We start from the raw sequence: 26276 nt of genomic DNA on the forward strand, positions 1-26276 counted from the left end.
GAGGTGCACTCAGAATTGAATTGAACTATATGCTTTGACTTAGTATGCTTTGACTGAGCGATTTCATACTTTTGCACCGGTTTAACTGCGACAGATTTAGAATATGCGGGAATATACTTTTGCATAATTTCAGCTGTGGTATAGTGAAGTCCCGGCCGTAGTCCTGGGTTACACTAGTATAACATACTGACTTACTGACTTGACTTAAGGCGGCTTCAGCGTCCGAGTATTGATGCGCTGTCTCCATAAAACTCTATCCGCCATAAGTCCGCCCATTTCTCCAGTGTCGTTGAGACCCGTGTCAGCTCGTAGGCTATCAACATAGGTCATGGCTGGTCTCCCCCTACTCCGCACCCCATGAGTTGGTTCCCAGAGTAGCAAGCGGTTTGCGACTAGTTCTGGGTGCCGGTGGATATGGCCTGCTAGTCGCATCCTGCGCTCTTGGATCTTCATGGTTGCTCTCGGTAGGTTGCCATAGACTTCTTTGTTGGTTTTTCGCTGCTTCCAATCCACATTAAGTGCCATCCTTAGCATTCTAGTGTAGCAGCCATCAATGCGTTTCTTCAATTGCTCTGTCAACGTCCACGTTTCAGAACCATAAAGAAGTATTGACTCCACAGTAGCAACAAATAGACGGATCTTCAGTCCTCTTCTAAGGTCAGACTTCCACATCTTCTTTAGCTTGTGGCAGGCTGCCCAAGCCTTAGCTTTTCTGACCCGCAGGTCCCTCTCTGTTGTTGCTATCCAAGCTCCAAGGTAAACAAAGTCTGTCACCTTTTCCAGCTGGTTTCCAGAACAGCTATTAAGACTACTCGCCTCCTCTGTCATGTTCAGAGTCATGAACTTAGTTTTAGTGCCGTTCATGGCTAGCCCAACACTCAGTGCTGCTTTCTCAAGCCTGTCCAGGAGTAGTTTTGCCCCTTCAATGGTATCAGTGATAAGGGCAACATCATCTGCAAACTCGACGTCTGCGATCTTCTCGGCACCAATCCTTCTACTCCGTGCAGGCCTGAGAGTGAACCCAGAGTCCGAGTCATCATCGTCTATAGACACTGTCATGATATAGTCAATCACGATATAACATACTACGACATAATAACTAGTTTAATATTTGCAGCGAGTAAATGAACGATTCTGTCGGTGAAGTGTGCGGCTTCTGTGATAAAAAAGAACCAGATTTACTGAAATGTACAGCCTGTAAATCAGCTTGGTATTGTAATGTTCAATGTCAGAAGAAGGACTGGGAAAGCCACAAACAGTGCTGCAGAAAGACCGGTACTGAGGCTAAAATGGGGCCTGAAACGGTGGCCGAAGGACAAAGTTCAAGTTTTTGCCAAGATAGGGTTTGCGCATATTGTGGCAAAACAGGGATAAAGTTACGAAAATGTGAAGCCTGTGAATCAGCGAAATATTGCAGCCCTGTTTGTCAGAAACAAGATTGGGGGAATCATGAAAAGGACTGCCGTGTTGTCAAAGTTTATCCAGAGAGGTTTCTTACAGATTTCCCGGATGATACTTATACAAGTTTCGATAACGTTACAGGAAAAGTGACAAAGCACCAAACATTGCCCAAAGATACTGAAAATGGTATTGGAAACTTCGTCGCAACGGAAATGTTACCTGGTTACCAGGTTACCAGGTTACCAGGTTACCAGGCAACGGAAATGGACATGATAGTCAAAATTCAAACCTCCGTAGATTTTACAATCAGGCCGAGGTTAGTAGTGTACAACGAATCAAGAGACTATTATGTAGTAATAAAGGGACACGATCGGTACTACGATGCAATAAATGACAAGGTATTATTAGAAGGACTGCCATGTGTTCGGAAGGATCCTCGACTCAGAAAACTATACGTCAAAGCTCATCTCAATTCGGACTCATCTCTAGATATTTACCTGGACTGCACATATAATATTAAAAAGTGGTAAACTTAGCCACAGTTACCAGGTTACCTGGTTACCTGGTTACCAGGTTACCAGGTTAGATATTTACCTGGACTGCACATATAATATTAAAAAGTGGTAAACTTAGTCACAGTTACCAGGTTACCTGGTTACCTGGTTACCAGGTTACATGGTTAGATATTTACCTGGACTGCACATATAATATTAAAAAGTGGTAAACTTAGTCACAGTTACCAGGTTACCTGGTTACCTGGTTACCAGGTTACATGGTTAGATATTTACCTGGACTGCACATATAATATTAAAAAGTGGTAAACTTAGTCACAGTTACCAGGTTACCTGGTTACCTGGTTACCAGGTTACCAGGTTAGATATTTACCTGGACTGCACATATAATATTAAAAAGTGGTAAACTTAGTCACAGTTACCAGGTTACCTGGTTACCTGGTTACCAGGTTACCAGGTTAGATATTTACCTGGACTGCACATATAATATTAAAAAGTGGTAAACTTAGTCACAGTTACCAGGTTACCTGGTTACCTGGTTACCAGGTTACCAGGTTAGATATTTACCTGGACTGCACATATAATATTAAAAAGTGGTAAACTTAGCCACAGTTACCAGGTTACCAGGTTACCAGGTTACCAGGTTAGATATTAACCTGGACTGCACATATAATATTAAAAAGTGGTAAACTTAGCCAAAGTTACCAGGTTACCAGGTTACCTGGTTACCAGGTTACATGGTTACCAGGTTACCAGGTTACCAGGTTACCAGGTTACCTGGTTACCAGGTTTCCAGGTTAGATATTTACCTGGACTGCACATATAATATTAAAAAGTGGTAAACTTAGCCACAGTTTTAGAAACTACATATATTTATGTTTGTAGTTTCATTCAGAGTTTTTGTTTCGTTCTGGATTAAATTAAATTATTATTAACATACAACGTTTTCAGTAACTCAAACACAACCAATTATGTTCTTTGTAAAATTATCGTAACTATTTTCTTTGTACTAATACTGTATTGACTATGGTTTATACATAGGATATGAATATCTAAGTTCTCATTTACTTAATACCTATATCCCAATTTACTATCCAAAATCAGTTTGAGTTCCCGAGTCGGAATTTTATTTGCCCTTGATTGTTGATACACGCGCCGAGTTGTAACCCTTTTGTAAGCCTTTGGTCGGCCGGAGTGCACGAGAGAGGTATAGAACGTGTAGACTGCATGTAGCAAATTCGTTGTCCATAATTATTAATATATGTCCATTATAATGGACTAATAGGTTCGCGATATTCACAGAATTGATTTAATTAAAATTAAATAACTCAATCCTAGCTTTCAATTTCATGGTATTTTTGCATAAAATATTCGGAATCAATTTATAATTACTGGGCGGCGCTCAGATGAGCTTATAATTCCGCCGAATCTTTATGTTTATGAACATAATAGCTTGGGGTCCCCAGGTAAATTTAGAATTGCATTTCAACCTAATACTGCATGCAAAAACTGCGGCCAAATTTCAAAATTAGCCGGGTCACTGACACTGTTATCTCGAAAACAAGTTTCACAAAAAATCAGGGTGAACCCCCCTCCCCACAGGAGGACTATAATGCAAAGAAACTGCTGCTGACTGCTGCTAACTGCTGCTAACAGCACCAGTTAGCAGCAGTCAGCAGCAGTTAGCAGCAGTAAGCAGCAGTAAGCAGCAATTAGCAGCAGTCAGCAGCAGTTAGCAGCAGTTAGCAGCAGTCAGCAGCAGTTAGCAGCAGTTAGCAGCAGTCAGCAGCAGTTAGCAGCAGTCAGCAGCAGTTAGCAGCAGTTAGCAGCAGTTAGCAGCAGTCAGCAGCAGTTAGCAGCAGTTAGCAGCAGTTAGCAGCAGTCAGCAGCAGTCAGCAGCAGTTAGCAGCAGTTAGCAGCAGTTAGCAGCAGTTAGCAGCAGCTAGCAGCAGTTAGCAGCAGTTAGCAGCAGTTAGCAGCAGTTAGCAGCAGTTAGCAGCAGTTAGCAGCAGTTTCTTTGCATTATAGTCCTCCTGTGTCCCCGGCCCCCATAATAATTTAGTCGGTTAACCGGGGTTTTAAAATGAATCCTGGTGATCCACCAGATAATGTTATTGAAATGGTTACAAATGATGTGCCTTATTAAATAAATTAAGAACATAGAGCGGAATTCAAAGGGAGAAGCGTGGTAACTGTTAGCCAATATCCACAATAGTGCCTCTGATTGCTGAACTGTACTAATGTAACTTTCACGTGCTCCCCACCTTCTAAAAGCTACCCACTTACATTATCAATAATTAACTTATAACATAATTCTAACCAAGTTATTACAACAGGGCACATAATTCTAACCAAGTTATTACAACAGGGCACAGCTGCGATGATTATCTCCTGTGGGTTGAGCATCCTGAACTTCATATTCTTCCTTCAACATGAACGTAGAGGCTCTATTGTGCAGGTACCTTTCATAGCCTGGACCTTTTACCTCTCTTTCTGTGGGTTGAGGATCATTAACGTTGAGGATAAAACTCTATGATGTGTAGGTGCAGTAAAGTGTAGCAGGTGCAGTAAAGTGTAGTAGATGCAGTAAAGTGTAGCAGGTGCAGTAAAGTGTAGTAGGTGCAGTAAGTGCGATAAAGTGTAGTAGGTACAGTAAGTGCGATAAAGTGTATTAGATGCAGTAAAGTGTAGTGGGTGCAGTAAATTTTATTAGGTGCAGTTAAGTGTAGTATGTGCAGTTAAGTGTAGTAAAGTGTAGTAGGTGCAGTAAGTGCGATAAAGTGTATTAGGTGCAGTAAATTGTATTAGGTGCAGTAAAGTGTAGTATGTGCAGTTAAGTGTAGTATGTGCAGTTAAGTGTTGTAAAGTGAAGTAGGTGCAGTAAAGTGTAGTAGATGCAGTAAAGTGTAGTAGATGCAGTAAAGTGCAGCAGGTGCAGTAAAGTGCAGCAGGTGCAGTAAAGTGTAGTAGGTGCAGTAAAGTGTAGCAGGTGCTGAGGTGCAGTAAAGTGTATTAGGTGCAGTAAAGTGTAGTGGGTGTATTAACTTGTATTAGGTGCAGTAAAGTGTAGTAGGTGCAGTAAAGTGTAGTAGATGCAGTAAAGTGCAGCTGCAGGTGCATTACAGCAGTGGAGAAACATATGACTCGTAGTTTGACTCGTAGTTTGACTTATATAAATGTAGTTAGTTATAATTATATTAAAGACCTAGTATTTTAATTTGGCTATTTTATTATTCTGCTGAATGCAGGACATTTCAGCGTTGTAGGACATCATGTTCTAGATATTATATTTAATAGTTTCCACTTTCAATTTCTATTTTAAAATTAAACATTAACTTTTAGTTGGTATAATAGCAAATTTTAAAAATATTTCTTGTCAAGATAGATTTTAAACATGAAACATTTTGAAAATATCTTCCTTTTATGTCGAATACCGGATAAGTTAAACAAATGAAGACAGCGTTTATGTTTCGTATTTGTAAAAATGGGTGAAAATAAGATATTCGCAAATTAACATATCATACACAGAATAATCAATAAAATAAAAAAGTTTTCAAAAAGAAATGACTGTTTGCAGGGACTGTATCCATCACTTTTCACTCCTTTACAAATATTTGTTTCAATAACAAACATTCACGACCAGCACTGATGAGTGGTACCATTTCCTTGCATTAATTTATTAATTATAAGAAATACCTTCAAATTTTCTTGAACATAGCACGTGTATCATCGTAACAAATTTTAGATAGTCAAAACAAACAAACTTATTAAATAAAAGTTAACTGTTTTTTATTCCTTAATATTGCTTATCAATTCGCGCACAAATTTAGAAAATCAAGTATAATTGATAATAGTCAAATAAAATCTAGCTTTAACATTTCTTATCTAATATGTCAGAAGATAATAATGAATGTGTCTTTAACGATAAGTCACAATCAATTCATTGTGTAATTAATGACAAACCGACAAATCAATCGATTAGGAATTAACTAACTCTTAAAACACGAATTTAAAAGTTGTATTATCTAAGGTACCAGCGCATTACGTAATGGTGTAAAATAAACAAACTAAAAGTAAAATACTTCTGAGCCACTTCTCAAGACGACTCTAGCACTAAAATAAATGAGGTCGAAAATCAGTTGCTTGCGGTATCCAATGATGTGACGTCACTTGTAGTCAACCTGTAGTCAATTTGTAGTCAACTTGTAGTCAACTTGTAAACAATTTGCTAACTTCATTCTTCATTCAATTCTTCAAATCCATAATTTCACAAGTGCAATCTTTATTCTTCGTCATGATAACAAGTAACAACATTGCTTGAGGATCGTTTTTTCTATGATCTTTGTCGCAATCTCTTCTCCCAGAATGATAGTAGTATAATTAGTAGTATATACCACTAATTACTACTAATTATATCGTGTGGAAATACAAACTTCTCCGTATAAAAGGAAACTCTAAAACAAGGAGTTCTGGACCCTATCTTTCATTACTTGTGAAGCCTAACCATGGTCATTCCCTGTGTATCTGTCTCTAAGTTAATATCGAACAAGCTGGGAGCCTCCTTGATCGTCACGTTCTCTCCGTTGTTCCATGCAGCTCCGAACCGAGCAGCGAAGATGTCACCAGCGTTGTCATCAATGTCTGGCAGGACGATGGATGCTCTGTCGTCACCACCCAGTCCTGAGCGAGTTGTCATGTTATAATGTGTTAATTATATTTAATTAGTTAATTTTCAGTAAGCAAAAATTCGGGAAGGGACTGAGTCAGATGGTGAAATAAATCTCAGCAAAATTTCATTTCCTCTACGTCTGAGTGTGAAGGAAACTAACCGAATTGGAAGCTAGAATGTAGAGTTGGACTCAAACAGGCCCTCTGAATATCGTCTCCCTGCTCCTTGTTCAGCTTCTCCAGGAACGCTCGGGATGTGTTAAAGTTGTTGAGTAGTTTCTCACCGTATTCGAGACGACGCAGCGCGTTTGTCCACAGTCGGAACTGCAGCTCGTTTTCAACACAGATACACCTGAGAGGGGTGAAGCGTGAATATTTTGACAAGAAAAGTCATGATGGTATAGTATTGTAGAGAAAGTGAAACTAACAAAGTAAAGTGAAACTAACCTTGTAGTGAAAGTGAAACTAACCAAATAAAGTGAAACTAACCTGGTAGAGAAAGTGAAACTAACCAAGTAAAGTGAAAGTGAAACTAACCAAGTAAAGTGAAAATGAAACTAACCTTGTAGAGAAAGTGAAACTAACCAAGTAAAGTGAAAGTGAAACTAACCAAGTAAAGTGAAAATGAAACTAACCTTGTAGAGAAAGTGAAACTAACCAAGTAAAGTGAAACTAACCTGGTAGAGAAAGTGAAACTAACCTGGTAGAGAAATTGAAACTAACCTGGTAGAAAAAGTGAAACTAACCTGGTAGAGCGGTGTTGTTCTCGAGTGTTGGTCTTGGTTCGTATCAGGAAGCAGTATTCTGTGGGAGCTTTGTGCTGTTTCTTGAACTCTTTATTGTTGTTCGGCAAGAACATGTCGTTCTCTTCTGTCCTAAGGGAAACTACATGTTACAATCAAGGCAAATAATTAACTAATTATATAATTGATATCATATTTTGATCGCAATTTTATTGCTGTTGGTACTACTTGGTATTGGGCAAATGCGAAGAATTTGCGTCAAAAATAATCAGAGTTATTACAATTTTACAAATCCTGAAACAAACATTATCACAAGTTTGATCGCTAATATAACACATTCCCGAGTTACATAACTAATCTGACATATTCCCTCGACACAGACAAACCTAACCAATATCCGATATCTAGTATTAAGGCAACATCTCCATATGCATAACCTAAGAGTAAGCAAAGCGCTAGACGCTATCCTATCGTTGGTCCTAGATCCAGCCCCTCGAAACAAGAAAACAATACTCCCAGGAATCCTAGATTCAGCTCCTCGAAACAAGAAAACAGTATTCCCGGGAATCCTAGATTCAGCTCCTCGAAACAAGAAAACAGTATTCCCGGGAATCCTAGATTCAGCTCCTCGAAACAAGAAAACAGTATTCCCGGGAGTCCTAGATTCAGCCTCTCGAAACAAGGAAACAATATTCCCGTAGATGTTACTAAGTGCAAACCTTGAGAAGCATGTTATTACTAAGGAAATGTTACTAAGTGCAAACCTTGAGAAGCATGTTACTAGTTACAAACCTTGAGAAGCAGGTCCAGGGCAGGGACTGCGATTTGTTCTTAGCTTTGCCAGCGTAGTAGATACCACTGTCCCTGATCACGAAGTTCATTTTCCTCCAACTCTTCTTTCCTGACTTCAGCCAATGGACACCTTTCAGACCTACAGGTTTTAGTGAGGAAATATGATAAATATGTAATAATAATGTGGTTTTAGTGAGGAAATATGATAAATATGTGGTTTTAGTGAGGAAATATGATAAATATGTGGTTTTAGTGAGGAAATATGATAAATATGTAATAATAATGTTTAATCAATTTGACAAAAAATTTAGTATCAAAACTTGAATTTATAAATAGAGATTTATAAATTGTTAACGGATAATAATCAACAACATGAGTGCACAATATAAGTTACATAAGTCAATCAGTAATTATGGGGATAAATAGCTAACTGACCAATTAACTGATCAACAGATAACTTACAAAGATAACCAATTAGCCAATTAGCTAATTAGCTACTATACCACGTGATATGACCTACCTATGCTGGGTATCCTTGTGTTAGCTGTATTGGAGAAGAAATCATCAATAAGAACCTGTCTACACTCCCTATTGAGGTCCACTACATTAGCGTACGTGTCTACTGGCTTTAGGAAGAGTTGAGGTCTTCTGAATAACTCGTATCTAGGAGCAAGTGGTTAGTTTAGCATTGTTTAGATAGTGAGTTAAGGATAAATCACCCGGTAATCAGAAAGTAATCAGAAAGTAATCAGAAAGTCGATAAAAGGTCAGAAGTTCCAGAAAGTCTAAAATTGCACAAAGTCCAGAATTGCAAAAAGTTAAGAAAGTTAAAAATGCTAAGAAAGTATTAACCTACGTAAGTACTACGTAAGTATTACGTAAGTATCACTACGTAAGTATTACGTAAGTATTACGTAAGTTTTACGTAAGTATTACGTAAGTATTACGTAAGTATCACGTATGTATTACGTAAGTATCACGTAAGTTTTACGTAAGTATTACGTTAGTATCACGTAAGAATTGCGTAAGTATTACGTAAGTATTACGTAAGTATTAGTACACTTACTTTCTGACGTTGTTTCGGAAGTACATCTTGTTAGTAGAGTCTCGGCTCCAACTGTTCAACACATCGTACACTATCTCGTGATCCTCCAACTCTCGTTCTGATGACAGGATTAATTAGGTTTAATTATTAATTAGTCAATAATTAAACTATCAACTAATTATTAATTAGTCAATAATTAAACTATCAACGTGCGTGATGGGCATACCTTTGAAACTTCTTTAATTTTACAAATCTATCCGTTAAAAGTGAGTATCAGTTAAAAGCGAGTTCTAATTTCAAATAATATCTCCAATGACAAAGCTTTCAGTTTCAAATTTCAACAATAGTTCAATGTTAAAAGGTTGGCACTTTGCCACATACCTATTGGCACTTTGCCACATGCCTATTGGCACTTTGCCACATACCTATTTCCAGATCAGTGATGTGTTCCACTAGAGTCCAGTCTGATCCAGGTTTGTAATAGTTCTTCTCCGCCAGAACCTGACACACCTCCCAAGCAGTCTGCTTCTGTTCCACCCAGATGGTCTTGGAGCTGTTGTTTACGTTGAATACTTTCATTGCTATCTTCAGGTTGCTGGCGATCTTCAGTTTTTCTAGCGCTATTTTTAATTTCTCCTGTGAGCAGGGTTCGGTTTAGAGTTTGGAGTTTATATTTTAGGAAATAAAATAACAGTGCAGTGCAGTATCATTTGTCACAGAAATCAGAAATTATCAGAAATTATCATCTGTCTATTGTTATGCGACTAATAAATAATGTTCCAGTCCATAATCTTTATACCCATTGAGTATTCATTCAATCAAAAAGATATTAGATTTGGGCACTGTTGGAGATATGAACCATATCTTGTTTTGACACCTGACCATTCTAAATCCAGAATGGCTGTCACGTTTAAAAAAGATTAACCACCAGTAAATACTGTAACCATAGCAACATAGCTTACCTTCTTCAAGATAGCAGCCTTCTCTTCCTCAGTAAGATCCTCCTTCTCCTTAAGTATCATAGTAAGTCTGCGCTGTATCTTAGCTGACTTTGGGCCGGGAGTAATAGGAGTAGTTGGGCTCGGTTCCTGTAACGCACCAGTGTGAAAACTACACTTACACTTGGGACATGTCAGCTTGTGTGGGGGTTTGGGCGAGGGGGTTGCTCCCTCCCTCCCTCGCGAGGGGGTTGCTCCCTCCCTCCCTCGCGAGGGGGTTGCTCCCTCCCTCCCTCGCGAGGGGGTTGCTCCCTCCCTCCCTCGCGAGGGGGTTGCTCCCTCCCTCCCTCCCTCATTCCTACTACGCTTTTTGAACATCATGTAAACAAACGCAATGGTATTGTGTGATAAAAGCAAGCAAAAGAAAACATACGGGGTCATTAAAGAACGGTTCGTTGTCAGGGACCCGTATAGGAACATTCATTGGATCAGTCTTGAAGTCGTTCTGAAAGGGGGCAGTTTGTTAAACTACATACCTAGTTTAATTCATTACACGTAACAACTTATGTTATTATTACAATAAGCGGTTGTCTAAAGTGTTCCTGAACGGAGATATGGCTTCTGACAAGTTTAACGCGGACTTTACATTGACGGGAACGTGTTGGTACGCGATTAGAACTTTAGAACGTTATTAAAAGCGAGTCTGAATATAGAACCCACGAAGGAACTTCGTGCTCATTTCCATGGAAACAACATTTTGTGTGTTATACAGAACTGAAAAGGCACTTAAGAGGCTTTAGGTTTCGACACTCAATTTTCAAAACCCTAACTTTGACACGTTAAAGCTCCACCCTGTATTTTGAGACTGTTTTGATAAATTCGTCGTCAAGATTCTGATATAATTTTATGTAACTAAAGCTGCCGATAAAAGCTGTGTAAAATTTACTTGGAACCAATAAAAGTGAAAGTTTGAACTGACCTCTCTGAAATCAGTGGTTGTGCTGTTGTGAAAGTGAAAGTGAAAGTGAAAGTGAAAGTTTGGACTGACCTCTCTGAAATCAGTAGTTGTGCTGTTGAGACTCATTTTACTGTCGTACAACTCGGATGAAGAAGAAGTAAGGTAGCTGCTGACTCCGCTGCTCTTGCTTATGGTAGAGTGAGGGGTGGTAGACATGGTGTACATTGACCTGGGGGTCCGGAAACTTAGGGGACTGTTAGAAATCATGCGAATTTACATTCAAGAGACGGTTCAAATCGTACAATTTTTCCAGGTTCTGAGATCGAAACTCAACGATCTTTAATTATTTAATTAATCACATGAATCACTTTAATTATCTATCGATAAAGATGCTTAAGTAGGACACGTAAATAAGAAATGTAAAAGTTGTAACTCACCCATTATTGCCGCTGCTAGGGTTAGAGTGAGAGCTAGCTCCAGAGCTAGTAGTGCACACAGAGGTTCTCTGATCGAATACGGAGGAAGCAGGTCGTCCCTCAGATACCAGGCTACCTGGTCTACTGTCCCTCTTGTCTGGTTCTGGAGGGTGCTCTGTTAGTGCCACTCTGGACGCTCTGTCCGTCTGTCCGTCTGTCACTCTGGAGGCTCTGTCTGTCTGTCCGTCTGCCACTCTGGAGGCTCTGTCTGTCTGTCCGTCTGTCACTCTGGAGGCTCTGTCCGTCTGTCCGTCTGTCACTCTGGAGGCTCTGTCCGTATGTCCGCCTGTCACTCTTGAGGCTCTGTCCGTCTGTCCGTCTGTCACTCTGGAAGCTCTGTCCGTCTGTCCGTATGTTACTCTGGAGGCTCTGTCCGTCTGTCCGTCTGTCACTTTGAAGACTCTGTCAGTCTTGTCTTTTTTCTTGTTTTTCTTTCGTTTCCGAAATGATGCGAACATACTTTTAGGGCGAGATTTCAAGGCTTGGTCACAGTTTGTTTCAGTTGTAGAAGTCCAACTCTGAGGTCGTTGGTCGCTAATTGATCTAGCTGGTCTATCTAGTAACTCACTACCTGTCTCCATCTCTACTGGTAACCATGGTAACTTCTTCCTCTCTAGACTTTCTCTTTGATACTGTTTCTCTTTTGATACTAAAGTCCTACTCAATATTATCTCATTTGTCATACTCGAAGGTCTGCGTAGGTCAAAAGTTTTGAACTCTTTGAATTGTTGTGGGGACCAGCTCATAGGTCTGTAATTTGTCAGTCTACAACTAGAAGTATAGTCTGGGAGAGGGGTTTCATCCGGAGATGATGATAAATGCTTTTCTGTTGCACTGTCAGAATCGTCTAAACAGTCAAAATTTCAATACACAAGGATTTGTAATAATCTGTTCGAGAACTTTACGAAAATTCGAGAACGAAAATCCCTGCCAAATCTTGTAATCCCAAAGAAGCAAAAGGATAAAATAAAAAAGCGGGTTTCAAAATGTGTAGGTTCTAGTGACTCACCAGTATTATCAGTACTACAAAATGTGTAGGTTCTAGTGACTCACCAGTATTATCAGTACTACAAAATGTGTAGGTTGTAGTGACTCACCAGTATTATCAGTACTACAAAATGTGTAGGTTCTAGTGACTCACCAGTATTATCAGTACTACAAAATGTGTAGGTTGTAGTGACTCACCAGTATTATCAGTACTACAAAATGTGTAGGTTGTAGTGACTCACCAGTATTATCAGTACTACAAAATGTGTAGGTTCTAGTGACTCACCAGTATTATCAGTACTACAAAATGTGTAGGTTCTAGTGACTCACCAGTATTATCAGTACTACAAAATATGTAGGTTCTAGTGACTCACCAGTATTATCAGTACTACAATGTGTAGGTTGTAGTGACTCACCAGTATTATCAGTACTACAAAATGTGTAGGTTCTAGTGACTCACCAGTATTATCAGTACTACAGGGTTTCAAAATGTGTAGGTTCTAGTGACTCACCAGTATTATCAGTACTACAGGGAGGAGGAGGAGTAAGGGCGGGGGAGACTGGAGCTGGAGACATTGTGGGAGGAGGAGGAGGAAGAGAACCGCTCATTTCGGGGGAGGGAAGGGGGGTGGGGGGGGTGGGCTTCATGACCTTACATAGTAACCAATATAAACATGTGCATTGCGGTCTTTTAAACTCAAGTTTGAGTCCTTAGACCTTCAGAAGCGAGATACATATTTCCCATATACGCACCTGATATGAAATATGGGGCGTGGCTCCACAGGTTGGACTAGCGACACAACATGCGGCCCTCGATTTTTGAGTTACCAATGACCTATTTAACCCGATTAAGCAGCAAAAAACTCTATACACGAGAGTGCACACTCAACTCCTCCCTCTACAGGAGTAATAACACATTTTTTTACACAAGATCTTGCTGTATGCCGGAATTTTATATTTTTCGATATTTGAATCAAAAATAATTTTTATTTGGATTTCAAATACGCGCTAACGCGCGCAGTAGAAATCGCAATAAGAGATTTAACCAAATTTTTTGTTGCGCCTTTTTCATTCTTCTCATATCAAATATGCGCTGATACTTTTCGTCGAATTTCCTATTTGTTGCGCTCAAGATGCAATTAGCAAGAGCCTCAAGCACCCACCATATATTTAGTTGAAAGTATTGTTTTTGGTTGCACTTGTAATGCATATGTTACTAAATGTATCTTGAGAGGGTATTTATATAACTGAGTTAGTGTTACTGCGTTGTGGCTGCGATTTGCTGAGACTACTAGAAACTTGTTTCTAGTATAGAAACTTATGCGGATCAGGATATTGCTAAATAAAATCCCTTGTTACACTCGTTTAGTTCTGGACAGGATTTGAACGTTATACACTTTTATCAGATCATTCGAATCATACACGGTGACGCGTGACACAGCGATCAGCGAAAACTGGTGTGACGAAGCAGACGTTAATGCAGAAAGAGGACAGTTATGAGTTCAAAGTTTTCTTTCCTACTTCCTTACTGAGCCTAGCTTCACTGATGCAAAAGGCTCTCAAAGACGGAGAAACAGGAAGAACTCCGGAACGATGTTTTGAATATTAGGTGTTGATATCTTGTGCGTTCAAGAGACCAAAAGTCAAAAATCATTCCACAAATATCTCAGAAAACAAATACAGAATTTGATCATGATGGAGCAAAATCAAGACGACATGGGTGGACTAGGTTTTTCCATCGATAATTCCCTAAATTATACCATATGACAACAGCACTATCATAAACCTCAGACGGGTTTTCCTATCTAATGTCGTCATTCTTCTAATCTCCATCCCATCCTAAAAAATATCAGAAATGTAACGTTATGGCCCGACCTAATCTAAAGCAGAAGGAAACCCTGCCCTTCTTATAAAGTTCTACAATAACTCACCCTGCTATTTCCAGTTCCTGCAATCTCATGAATTGTTGGTGTAATTGAGGCGATCTCACAGTAAGTTAGAACCTAAACCTCCTTTGGACTATCAGTATGGTGTAACAGAGTATATGGGCAAGTTTGGAATGGGTACAAGAACTCAATGGTGAACATTCCTTAAACTCATGTGATTAAAACAAACTGTTTGCTACCAATACCTAATTTGATCATCCTTGTAGACATCGAACTACTTTTCTCTAATGTTATTCTGCCAAGGTCGCCCTAAAGGCCGCAAACTTACTCGTCCATCTTTGCCCAATTAGATTATATTCTTGTGCCAGAACCGCAGCAGATTCATGTCCAAGCTTGTAGATCATATGGCGGTCTACTACTAACACAGACGCACAGACTCGTTGCTTGTATAGATTCAACAAGCCCCTACTACAAAACTTTCCTACAAAAAAGATAAGTTTCAGTAGTTAAGAAGATACAACAATTCCCCTCTCACCACTGGACCTTCCCACAAAGGCCAAATACCAACTTTCCAGTCGAACAGAAAGCAACAACCAACTCTCAGGTAACATCAACCCCAAGAAGATCTCCTAACCTGATGATGTCCTCAAAACATCTGCTGATGAAGTATCGGGACTACCACGCTCCAGAACCGTAACTTCATAGTGACTCTACTGTTGAAGCCTCTGTAAAAGAGAGACAAACCCTGCAAAGCGCACTTAACTGTAACAACCAAGCTCCGACAGACCTCAAGTCCCGTACAAGGATCAACAGTTACAGAAAGACATCCGTAAGCATCTCAAGAACCTTGCTTGACCCCACGTGCCGATACCATCGCTCGACCATTCATGTCAACAAATTACACATTAGGCAGATGTTTGGAACTGTTGCGTACTCTAAGCTGACACTAAGCCCAAATCTACAATCAGAATCCACAATGAAGAAGGTAACTATGTTGCCACAGAATTCTGGTAAAGCTCAAGTGATCAGAGACTACTACGAAAGCAGTACACGTGAGAGGATGAACCACTTCAAGCATTTATAAGGGGATGGAACGCTGCCTAGACAAACCCATCAAATGTGATGAAGTAAAGAATGCCGCCCAATCTCTCAAGAACAACAAGCCACTGGTCCAGATAAGTCTACATCGAGTGTTGAAAAATGCTTGGTACAAATTCTGGTCAAAATATTCCGAGATCAACAATAACGCATTTGAGAACCAATTCCTTTCCTGATGGGTAAGGTGAAGCCATCATCACCCCCATGCCGAAACCCGCAAACCAGCCGGACCGGACTAGACCTACGACCACTAATGTCTATCAAATGGTGCTCGTAAGATATTATCCTTGATTGTACTGAAGAGAAATCGAAGACAAAGTTGATGCTTTCCCTGGTAGCACCAGGCGGGGTACAAACATGGTAAGGAGTTTGAGGTGATCTAGTGTGGGCTTGAGCGGATGTGATATCGGTATTGTCACGCGTAAACACTTCCAAGTAGCACACGATGGCATAGATATGTCTCGAGCATTTGAGCACAATCAAACGCCAGAACAAATACTTGACCTTCATGTCAAGCGGATGCACAAGACGGACGACCTCAGGCTAGTAAGACCTCCTCTTAACCAACACCCTGCTCAAGGTCAGAGTGGAAGGAGAACTATCTGCTGTATTCGAGAGTCTTCTTGGATCCTTTTCAAGGTGACAGTCTCTCTCTCCGGCAAGCTTTTCACTCTTGTCCCTTGCAGGAGCTCTTATAGAACTACGCCATCGAACTAGCAAGAATCTCCCCCACACATACCCAATCCCCCTGTTTCAAAAGAAGGATGCCACTGGAGTCAGCGTATTCAGCATGATTGTAACTTCATGAACGTGGAAAAAGATCCTTAGAACAATCCTACCAATAGCCAAGGAAGTCTTCAAGGAGTTTTAAACCTGTTCAATAACACAGGAGAAAACAGAATTTACCCATGTTTTCCTCGATCCTGTGGAGAAACGAATCCCTTGGTCGTGATGATACCATGTTACGTGGAAATGAAGATTGGCGGAAGAGTAGATTCTTGGGGTCATTTGTGTAGTGAAAGTGATATAGCTGCTCCGATGCATTGCTGGAAACAATGCCTCTATAAGTTTCACCAAGATCGGGTCTCAGCAGAATATCTCCGTTACCAAAAGATAGCAGTAAAATCGAAGCCCAAATTGTAATCAATTCATCATGTACAATTGCATTAGTTGGTGTCCTACTGCAAAGTCACTAGAAAAACTAGACATTTGCCATAGAAAACACCTAGATCATTACTGCACATTTATTGGCCTCAGGGAACAATAACTAAAAAATGCAAACTTATAACCTAAGATGTTAACCTCAGTAAAGCTATCAGATCGGTCCCTAAAGCAAGGTGGAAGCTCCTAGGTCATATCTTGACGTAGTGCCTGATGAACTCCCCCGCTGCATAGCGTTACAGTTTGCCTGTCCAACAAACTGTAAAGGGCGCGTTGGTGGGGCCATCAAAGAAATTGTTCAAGATTATTGTGAATGAGTTGAACCCGTAGAGGTTTAAAACTTAACTCTTTGAATGATCTTAATAAGCTTAAATATTACTGCTATAGAGTTTGCTTGGAGAAACAAATTTAACTCTAGCTGTCCTAATCTGTACTGATCACCATTTTAGATAGACTATGATTTCTTTTAGGGGGTTTTGAATATTTTAATGGTGTAAACCGTTTTCTTAATATAAGAAATAATTTCAATCATGCTTCACTACCGAAATTACAATTAACCCATTCAAGCCTTCGTAAACAAAAACGGACAGTATTCTGTGTTAGAAAAAATATGTACTTCCAACAAAACGTGCAATTTCTTGGTACTCAGGTGCACATTCTTGATGCCCGAAATGCATTCAAGCTCCTAGATATCTTCCTTCAATAATGGCCTATAATCACATTTGCCAAAAAAAACAGCTGCATTGTAATGCGGTTGTCCCACTTAGTTTGATTATCTTATTTAAGCTGTAAATATCGAACTCGAAGACCTGTTTTCCGTTAATTATTTCCTTGAATGCAGGTATTTGAAGGTTTTGAAGCACTTTTTTTCCATTAATCTATTTTCCTGGTGTAGAAACAGACCTAACTAGTTGATATTGTTTTATTCTAATTAAAGTATATATGAATTAATATAACTACAAATATCATATATTTTTAGCTGAACCAGAATTTCCTTGGGACGAGATGCTTTCCGAACAAACATTATTGTATGCTGATATAATAATAACAACCGATCCTAAGGGCCTGAAATATGTAAGTACTTTGTTCAAGCTTATGTGACCTTTTATATTCTTAGACACTTATGACTGCTTTAGCTCCACCTTTATAATAAAAGATAACCTCTACCAAGCCGATTGTGGAGAGAATGGCAGTCATATTTACATTACCATTTTACAACTATTTAACATTACCACCAACTGACAGTAATTATCAAAGTCAAGAATTATACTGATGAAAACCATTAAATACCTAAAACTGCGTTGTACAAACACACTTGTTTATTGAATAGTTAACATTAAGGATGGTTGATGCCTGTTTAAGTTCATTCCAGTGAGTTCCCACTACGAGTGTTGGCTGAAGGTGGCGCGCCTGAGAGGTGGCGCGTTGTAAGCAGAGTATGATAATCGCGAGGTCCTGGGCCGCATAGAGCGGACGCGATAATTCAAACGTAAATGAAAGCTAATGTCAAGCTGCGCCGCAAGGCTGACAATATAATACTCAGCGAAGCGCAGCGGCGCAGCCACCGTCTCTGCGCGTCGAGCCGCCGCGTCTCCAGTTGGTTACCACTCGAAGGTGGGAACTCCACGTTATGCTCATCTTACTTACCAGTTATTTAGACAGCCAATTCTTATCATTGTGACTTTAGCAAGTGGATATTTCAATGCAACATTTAAACAACGTTTTAGGCAAGATTGGCACATTGGTTTGATCACTGATTGATCACCAAAGTTACTTAATGAATAATAATTGAAACTAATCAATCGAAATCACTGGATTGAGTGCCATTGAATTGAGGGAAGAAATCACAGATTAAGTTGCCAGGCTCATGTATCCGTGCCAGATCTAAAATGGTCATAACTCGGCTTTGTTGTAAACAACAACGTGAAGTTAAAGGAAAGACTTCAATTATCAACACAAGTCCAAATGTGTGCCCTGGAAATTTTGGAGTTCCTAACTTCAAAAACGTTCTCAATTTATGGTGACAATAAGAAAAAGAGGGAGTGGTACAAAACCCTATCCAATCTCACTAGTGACAAAATACCTTTAGAATTTAGAAATAATCTCTATAATCGTTTCCTCTTCAAATAGTTATTTGGTCATTTACTTTTGAACACAGAGACAGTCTGAGTTCTTTAGCTTCGATCAGTATCGGATGAACGGTAGCTAGAGTTTCAAATGATACTTTGACCAGCTCTGGGTTTTCAGCTGGACATAGTTCCCAATTGAGCATCTTCGAAGCTTGCTTTTTTTCTGCAATTTGTCAAACACATCACAAATTTGACGCCAAGTTTTCTCCCCCTGTATCCTCTGAGACTAAAAATGAAGACATTCTGCAATCATTCCAAACTACTTTCATCAGTTTTCTGCCGTGAAGTGAGACAGAGCTGGGTGAAGGGTTTCCTCTGCATTGTTTGCTGAATTCTGAGCACTGATGATTTCACTTTTCATTTCCTCTAGCTTTTTATTCGTGAGAATACGCTGATATTAGACAATACCCTAAAACGCATCAAAAAAGGTTGCTTTACTCTAGAACGTCCTTTGATGGTTTCTTGAAACTTCTCGAATGGGATATCACTATCATTCATCAAGTTTTATTGTCTTCATTACTCCAACCCAATATACCAAGATCATTTGAAGCATCGAAAGCTGGTCGAAAATGTTTACTTGACTACATAGAGAGTCATTAAGTACAACATCTTCCAATAACGTACTCACAATTGTATAGCACCGGACCGACACAAATCGCAGATAAGTCGTCGAATTATAGCAATAAGAAGATGCACATGTAAGAAATGTAGTAACTCAAAGTTTTCCACGTTTTTAGGTCCCCGTCGGATCACATGATTTCTCCATCATAGAATTGTTCCCAATTAGTGGTATTTTACAGTACCGTCGAGCTATAATAATGACTCCATAGAGTGTGTTACGTATAGTTTAAGCTAGATCTTAGTCTTAAGCAATAAGGTTCAGAGAGCTAGAGATGTCAGAGTGATAGACAAGGTTACGACGACCAGATCCCCGGTTAAATCCCGAATTTTTTGAAAAAACTGAAGTTTAAAGCAAAATTAATATACCAATTAAAAACAAAACACTGTCAGAGTCAAGTGCCAATTTGTTGGGTAAGGCTGCGCTTGTGCTTTTATCAGTTGCGAATACATATTAAGTGTAAGGTTAAGTGCTTGGTTTTCTTAGCTAAGAACCCGGTCCCAAATCTGGCTGAATCCCGGTCCCGGCGTAATACCTGGTTCAGCACTCCTTTCATTCCCCGGCCAAAAAAGCAGTCCCCGGTCGATCCTTGGGACAGAAGGGCCGGTTAAATAATGTTTTGTTTCTGATATTTTGGTCAAGAGCGTACTGATATACATTGAACCTACACAGTTTTAAGTACCCCTCACTTGAGTACTTGTGAATCATAGTCCATGACCACTATTGGGAACCAATTCTGTGCGGAGAGAAACAAGTGATCCGACGCCAAGGGGACCAAAAAGTGGAAAACTCTGATTTACCGCACAATTATCTTTCCCAAACTGTACCTGTAAGTCGGGGTTTTACATAAAATATTATCACGAAGATCAGCCTCAGCAAGTATTGCCATCCTGATATATTAAAGTAAATACCTATTTTTTTAGAAAATAAGTGCTTACTTTCTATCACCATCTATAAGTAATACTAGCCAAAATAGTGATACGTATACATATATATGCAGAGTGCTACATAGAGATCAATTGTTTCATCTTAAGTTTGTTTACGCAGTTTTTTTTTTTTCTTTTTTCTTTTTTTTTTTTTTTTTTTTTTTTGCTACGCTCATACCTGTAGTGGTAGTGAACCTGTAATAGTGATAGATTGCCCGACCCTAATTCGTGGTTTTAATCAACGTGCTCATGCTTGGTTATAGTTGGATATCAGCTGTTATGTTCTAAAAATTTATAGCGCTTCATTAGTAAGACTATGTTCAATGTTGGAATTGTTTTAATTAAATTAGTTACCCAGAATTTTATTAGGATATGGTAACGTAATACTTTTTTTGAGTTCCGATTATTTGTTTAAGTGTACTTGTTTTTATCAAAACATATAATTTCAGGTGTTAAAAGCTTGGAGCACGACACATTACGAATCGAAGGCGTTTCGCTGACTGATGGCTTGCTATTTACTGCTGACTACTAGCTTATCCTTCTGTTGCCTCAAATCAGGGAAGAACACCAATTAGAATCATCGATTTAATCACAGGCTATTACGATTGTTTACAAGGGCCCTAGCACCGGGTAGTTTAAGTTATTCGATTCGATTTTATTAAATAACGCCGTTTTGTCTTTTTCTGAGTCTATTATTAAAGCTGTCATGTGTTCATCTTATTTATTGCTGCGATGTTTTACTTTATTTTATATATCAGTTTTGAGACTAATTAATGAATTTGACAAATTTACAAGTTTTAAATATTTGATAATTTTTGATATTCGCCATATTTATAGAAAAAGTGTATATCAGTAACAATACTACACAATATTAATGTATTTTGATTTCTGTTGTGTGTACAACACTCCCGTCATAGTAAAGCAGGCGGAGACTGCACGTGTCACGTGTTAAGAATTCTGGAGCTAAATTTCAATCATTTACATGTTGAGTTTTAGAGTGATCTACGAAATAATAGCATGTAACTTCGGTTTGTGATTTAAAATTTTATATACGATAAAAATTGATTTCTAGCTCCTCCCTGTGACAACCGGATTTTCTATGTATTCCTTTAGATAAAAAAAAGGTCAGACATATTTATATGGTACAAAAATTCGGGATTTATGGAAAAATTGAAAAAATCCCCATATTTTTTTATCCTACGAATTTCTGAAAATTCGTACAGAATTACTGAATTTATGAAAAAATAATCCCCATATTTTCTTCCCAACCAAAATGTTCGATCCCCGCAATTATGGACCACATAATATGTCTTGTAAGGAATGATTCACATTCGACACAAAAACCGAGAAAGCACCTCTGCATTGGTTCGTGCGCTGCTCGGGGCGAGCACGTTTCCTTGATTTGTGTAGGGGATTTCACACTTTGTATGAGTTCCCTGGTATTTGAACATTTTCAGGGTGGTTTTAAATGGTTTATATTAGTACTTGTCCCTAACAATTAGGAAAACCGAGTTTCGACATCTTGACCCACTCAGGCCACTCCCAGGGGCCACGCCCCACCCCAAATTACTGAAGCCCAGGCAAATCAAGATGGAGAATCTTTACCCTGTATGGGTTTTTATGTTTCCGGGGTATTTGGAACATGTTTAGGATGTCTAATATAATTACCTGTCCCAAACCACAGAAAGACCGAGTTTCGACATCTCTTGACTCACTCAGGCCACTCCCAGGGCCTCGCCCTACCCCACAAAATTACTGAAATCAGCAGTCAAATCAAGAATGAGAATCTTTACCCTGTAGGAGATTTAATGTTTCCGGGTATTTGGAACATGATTTGTGGTTAGATAGAAGTACCTGACCCCACCAACCAAGCAACAATTTTCGACGTCTTGACCCACTCAGGGGCCATCCCAGGGACAATTCGAAACAATTTTTTAGGGGAATTTTGAAATCCGTGTCAAATCCCCTAAAAAAATTCCCTCCCCAACAAAATTCAGGAAACGTCTTCGCAACGTTACGCGAATTGTAACGCGCCATTTAACAAGTTTGGTAGACAAAGAAGCGCGCCGGCGAACCAAGCGGCAATAATCTATTGTCTCTTCAAATATTCAAACTCGGTTGAACAAAAAATAAATTGATTGTGACTGTAAATCATGGATTAAAAATTACGCATACAAGCAAATCTTGTGTTATCTTTTCCAATTGACACGTGCCCTGATCTAACTGCTAAGTTGTCCATTTTAGGCATTAGGGACTCATAATGATGAAAATCTCACAAAAAGATGTCGGATGACAAACGAAGCGTGATATATCGTTTCGCTTTATATATATATATATATATTATATATAGTAAGATTTGCTTCCCACGCGGACGACTGGGGTTCGATTCTCAGTGGGGACCAATTCGGTTCCCAGTGGGACCAATTAGGTCGGATGTAGTTCGGCCACCAAACCATGGTGTAATACTTTCATAAGAGCTTCTTTTTTTTTTTTTCAATGAAACAAGAAATTTTTTTCAATGAAACAAGAAATTTAATTTTTAGCACATTTTACAGAGTAAAGAGATGTAAAACAATTTATAAAAATATAATGCTCATTTGGTGTATGACTTTTTGTCCTTGACTGTTAGTTTGATTTTGAAGGGACAGGCAACTAACGGGGCAGGGAATGTGCGTGCCTGAAAGCTTTTGCACACACCAAAACGCTAGTTCAGTTGAGTTTTTAGAGACAGGGCTCATATGAGGATCAGAAGAAAATTGTTAGCAGACGTTAGGGGTTCTGTTTGTGTTTGTTACTATGGGTTACAGTCTTGTTGTGACAGAAAGTCTACACTATATATATGCCTAAGTTTAAATTGTGTAGTTTGAGGATATAAGATGCAACTTTAAGATTGATATTGGAGAGCTGTTGAAAAATTATGTTCGTTTTATCAATGGTTATAATAAGCTTCTCACAGAACAAGACTTGGAAAACACTAGACTAGGGGAATTTCGCTGACATGTGTGTGACCAGCAAGTAGTGATCTTTCGAAGACAATATTGTTGCAGTCAAAATCTTTGATTGTCCAATCAAGCGGGGCGTGGCTGTGTTGATTATTTAATAGTGCACGTTTAAGCTTTCCCCGCAAACACATCACACTCATGGTAAAGTCATCCATTCTAATTTTTGGAGTAATCATGTTAAAAATTTTGGTTGATCTTGTATTATGGTTATCAGGTGGGTCAGCCTGACAAATAAGTAGGGTCGGCTTCCTTGTCGAGCATGTGTAGCCTTCATGTAAGGATATTGGAGCACGAAATTTCATTATCTTGTAGAGCTCGAGGTAACAGTGGTATGTATAGAGATTTTGGATAGCTAGGATATTATTATGTTTGAATAGCGGTTTAGTATGTTCTTTCATGAAAAACTTGTTGTTAAGTCTTTGGTGCCCTATTGGTCTGGTACGTGCACAGGTCTTAAACTTATCAAGGTAAGCCTCCCTATCACCGAACATAACCCTAAGACAGTACTTCTGGGCGGTAAACAGAGAGCTTATACGATGCTTCGCTGCCCCACCCCAGACAGATATACAGTAAGAGAGATGGGATTCAAACAAAGTATAGTATAGTTGTTGATGTAGAAATTCTGGAAGGGAGCAGCGAAGTCGACATAAGGTGGAAGTGGAATGATTTAGATTTCGCTTAAGGGCTTTAATGTGTTCTTCCCATGAAAGGTTTTCATCAATTATAACTCCAAGGAATTTAGTGGATGAAACTTTTTTTATCGGAAAGTTGTCTATAGTAAGTCCTACTTCATCATCTGATAGAGTCTCTGACTTAGAACCTTTCATGGGAGGCTTGAAGTGTATGTAGCAGCACTTGGACATATTTATATGTAACTTATTTGCTCGCATGTAAGACTGCAATGATGAAAGAAGCTTATTTCCACGTTCATAGGCCTCACGTTTTGTTTTTCCTACAACAAATATATTGGTATCATCAGCAAATGTAACAAATGATCCTAGTTTAGAACTGTTTGAGATGTCGTTCATGTAGAGGAGAAATAGGAGAGGTCCAAGTATTGAACCCTGCGGGACACCAAATTGAATAGATAGGGTGTCTGATTTTTCTCCCACAACTTCGGTGTATTGTAGTCTATTTGTTAAGTAGCTTTTTATAAGGTTATTTGCTACTCCTCTAATTCCACAGCCCTCTAATTTTATAAGTAGTGTTGAATGGTCGATAGTGTCAAAGGCTTTGCTTAAGTCAATGAATATTCCTAGAACATGATTCTTGAGTTTAAGAGATTTTGTAATTAAATCTACAGAGTAATTGACTGCATGAGATGTAGAATGAGATTGCCTAAATCCAAACTTCGAAAAAACTTTTGGTGAAAATTTTCGAAATTTTATCAAGCCTCAAAAAATGTCAAAGTGAAAAATTTTCGAATTTTTTCTAAAAACTACCTTTCCCCGTGTTTTACAAAATTCTGATCATTTTGAGCCGATTTTAATTGCTAATTAACTAATTACCAAAAATCATAAAAATGTTTATAAACATTTTTATGATTTTTGGTAATTAGTTAATTAGTAATTATCCAATTATCTGATTGTCTGACATGAACATTTTTCTGACAAAAGTTTTTCTCGTCGATAAGATAAATATACATATCACCGGAGACTCGCGGGCGGAACAAAATATTGTACGCGCACGCGCGTGCAATATTTCATATGTCCCCGAGGGCGCTAGCCCGAGGAAGACATATTTTCGTATAGCACGGATCGAGGGCCCATCGGGCCCGAGTGCTATACGATTTTTCCGCCCGCGGGTCGAGGTGATGTGGATTATATCCACCAGCGTGAGCTTTTTCTTACAGATATTAGTTTTTTTTATATCGGGTATATCCATGAGCGGGCGCTTCTCAAGTGTAGTTGTAATGCCACTAATTAGATGATCATTTACTAAGTTTTATAAATGTAAATATATCCACAATGTAATATATCCACAAGTGGGCGTTTATCACGAAGCTTCAGTTTCCAACAATCACAGCAAATTAATGTACAAGATTTCAGAAATTTTACGAGAAAATCATGTTGCTTTTAGTTTAAGATGTTATAGAACAGGCCAAAATGACTGACTATAGAACGAAAAACCGGCCGCTATCAAACAATGTTTCAGCTCATTGTTTAATGTTTCCTGTACATATAATTTTATTGTAAACAATCAAAATATAGGCCCTCTCTCCCTCATCTCCTTATCTCCTTCTCTCACTCTCCCACTCTCTCCCTATCTTCCTTTCTCCTTCTCCCACTCTCCTTACCTCCCTCTCTCCCTCTATCCCTCTCTCTTTAGCTCCATCTCTCCTCATCTCCCTCTCCTCCTCTCCCTTTCTCTCCCTCTCTACTTCTCTACCTCTCTCCCCTCTCCCTCCCCTCTCCCTCCCTGGAACCAGAACAAGCACCGCCAGTCGCCACAGAGCCTGCTACTACCACGTGAGTATCAGTTACCTGGGTAACCAGGGTTACCCAGGTAACCAGTTACTAGAGTTTCTGTAGCAGCTACTGAGTGACTGGACAATCAAAAGTAGTAACCCAAATAGCTCGAGATCACAGTCTGATCATGGACATTGAATATGAAAGTTAAAGATCAAATTTATAACATCAATTTAAATGGCAGTTTCAAAACAAAAACAGGGCAAAATATCTTTCGGGAACACAATAGAATAACACGTAAAATGTCGGCCTAAATTTCAAGGTTTATCAACTGAAATAGTGAACTGAAAATGGTAAACACAAAACAATTATCGATACTAATGGATATCACAGGCTTAGACTTAACGTCTCCACGAATTTGGTGGATATACACCTTTGATTAATTCGTAAATAGTGGCCTAAGGACACTTGGAAAATTTTGGAAAAGTTGGTCAGCAGAATGAAACCTAAAAATTGAACTTAAAAAC

At 39.0% G+C, this 26276-nt stretch overlaps 2 protein-coding genes across 3 annotated transcripts in view; both read right to left on the reverse strand.

The window, feature by feature from the left end:
- The window catches only part of LOC134822809 (chitooligosaccharidolytic beta-N-acetylglucosaminidase-like), a gene marked incomplete in the record, with an annotated part of 941725 nt that overhangs the window by 291907 nt on the left and 623542 nt on the right, over positions 1-26276 (reverse strand).
- Positions 5376-13117, reverse strand: LOC134823556 (ras-associated and pleckstrin homology domains-containing protein 1-like). Of its 2 annotated transcripts, none has more exons than XM_063835076.1 (12): positions 13033-13117; positions 11495-11636; positions 11148-11286; positions 10533-10604; positions 10124-10249; positions 9587-9797; positions 9183-9279; positions 8637-8779; positions 8117-8255; positions 7328-7456; positions 6743-6933; positions 5376-6593 (listed from the first exon to the last, which is right to left on the reverse strand). In XM_063835076.1, exons 1-12 carry the CDS (start codon positions 13094-13096, stop codon positions 6400-6402), a joined length of 1647 nt encoding a protein of 548 aa, XP_063691146.1. In that variant the 5' UTR covers positions 13097-13117; the 3' UTR covers positions 5376-6399. The 2 variants fall into 2 exon arrangements, with proteins under 2 accessions (XP_063691146.1, XP_063691147.1); XM_063835077.1 differs by having other exon boundaries at positions 12981-13117.

The sequence above is a fragment of the Bolinopsis microptera genome, chromosome 11 (assembly GCF_026151205.1).
Source record: "Bolinopsis microptera isolate Bmic1 chromosome 11, MBARI_Bmic_1.0, whole genome shotgun sequence".
Classification (NCBI taxonomy): Eukaryota; Metazoa; Ctenophora; class Tentaculata; order Lobata; family Bolinopsidae; genus Bolinopsis; species Bolinopsis microptera.

Excerpts from the sequence above, each read along its gene's own strand:
- LOC134823556 (XM_063835076.1), bottom strand. The coding sequence starts at position 13,096 with ATGTCTCCAGCTCCAGTCTCCCCCGCCCTTACTCCTCCTCCTCCCTGT. Across the intron at positions 8,780-9,182 it reads TTCCGAAACAACGTCAGAAA|ATACGAGTTATTCAGAAGAC; the intron begins GTAAGTGTACTA and ends ACTTGCTCCTAG. Across the intron at positions 6,594-6,742 it reads ACATTCTAGCTTCCAATTCG|GACTGGGTGGTGACGACAGA; the intron begins GTTAGTTTCCTT and ends CAACTCGCTCAG.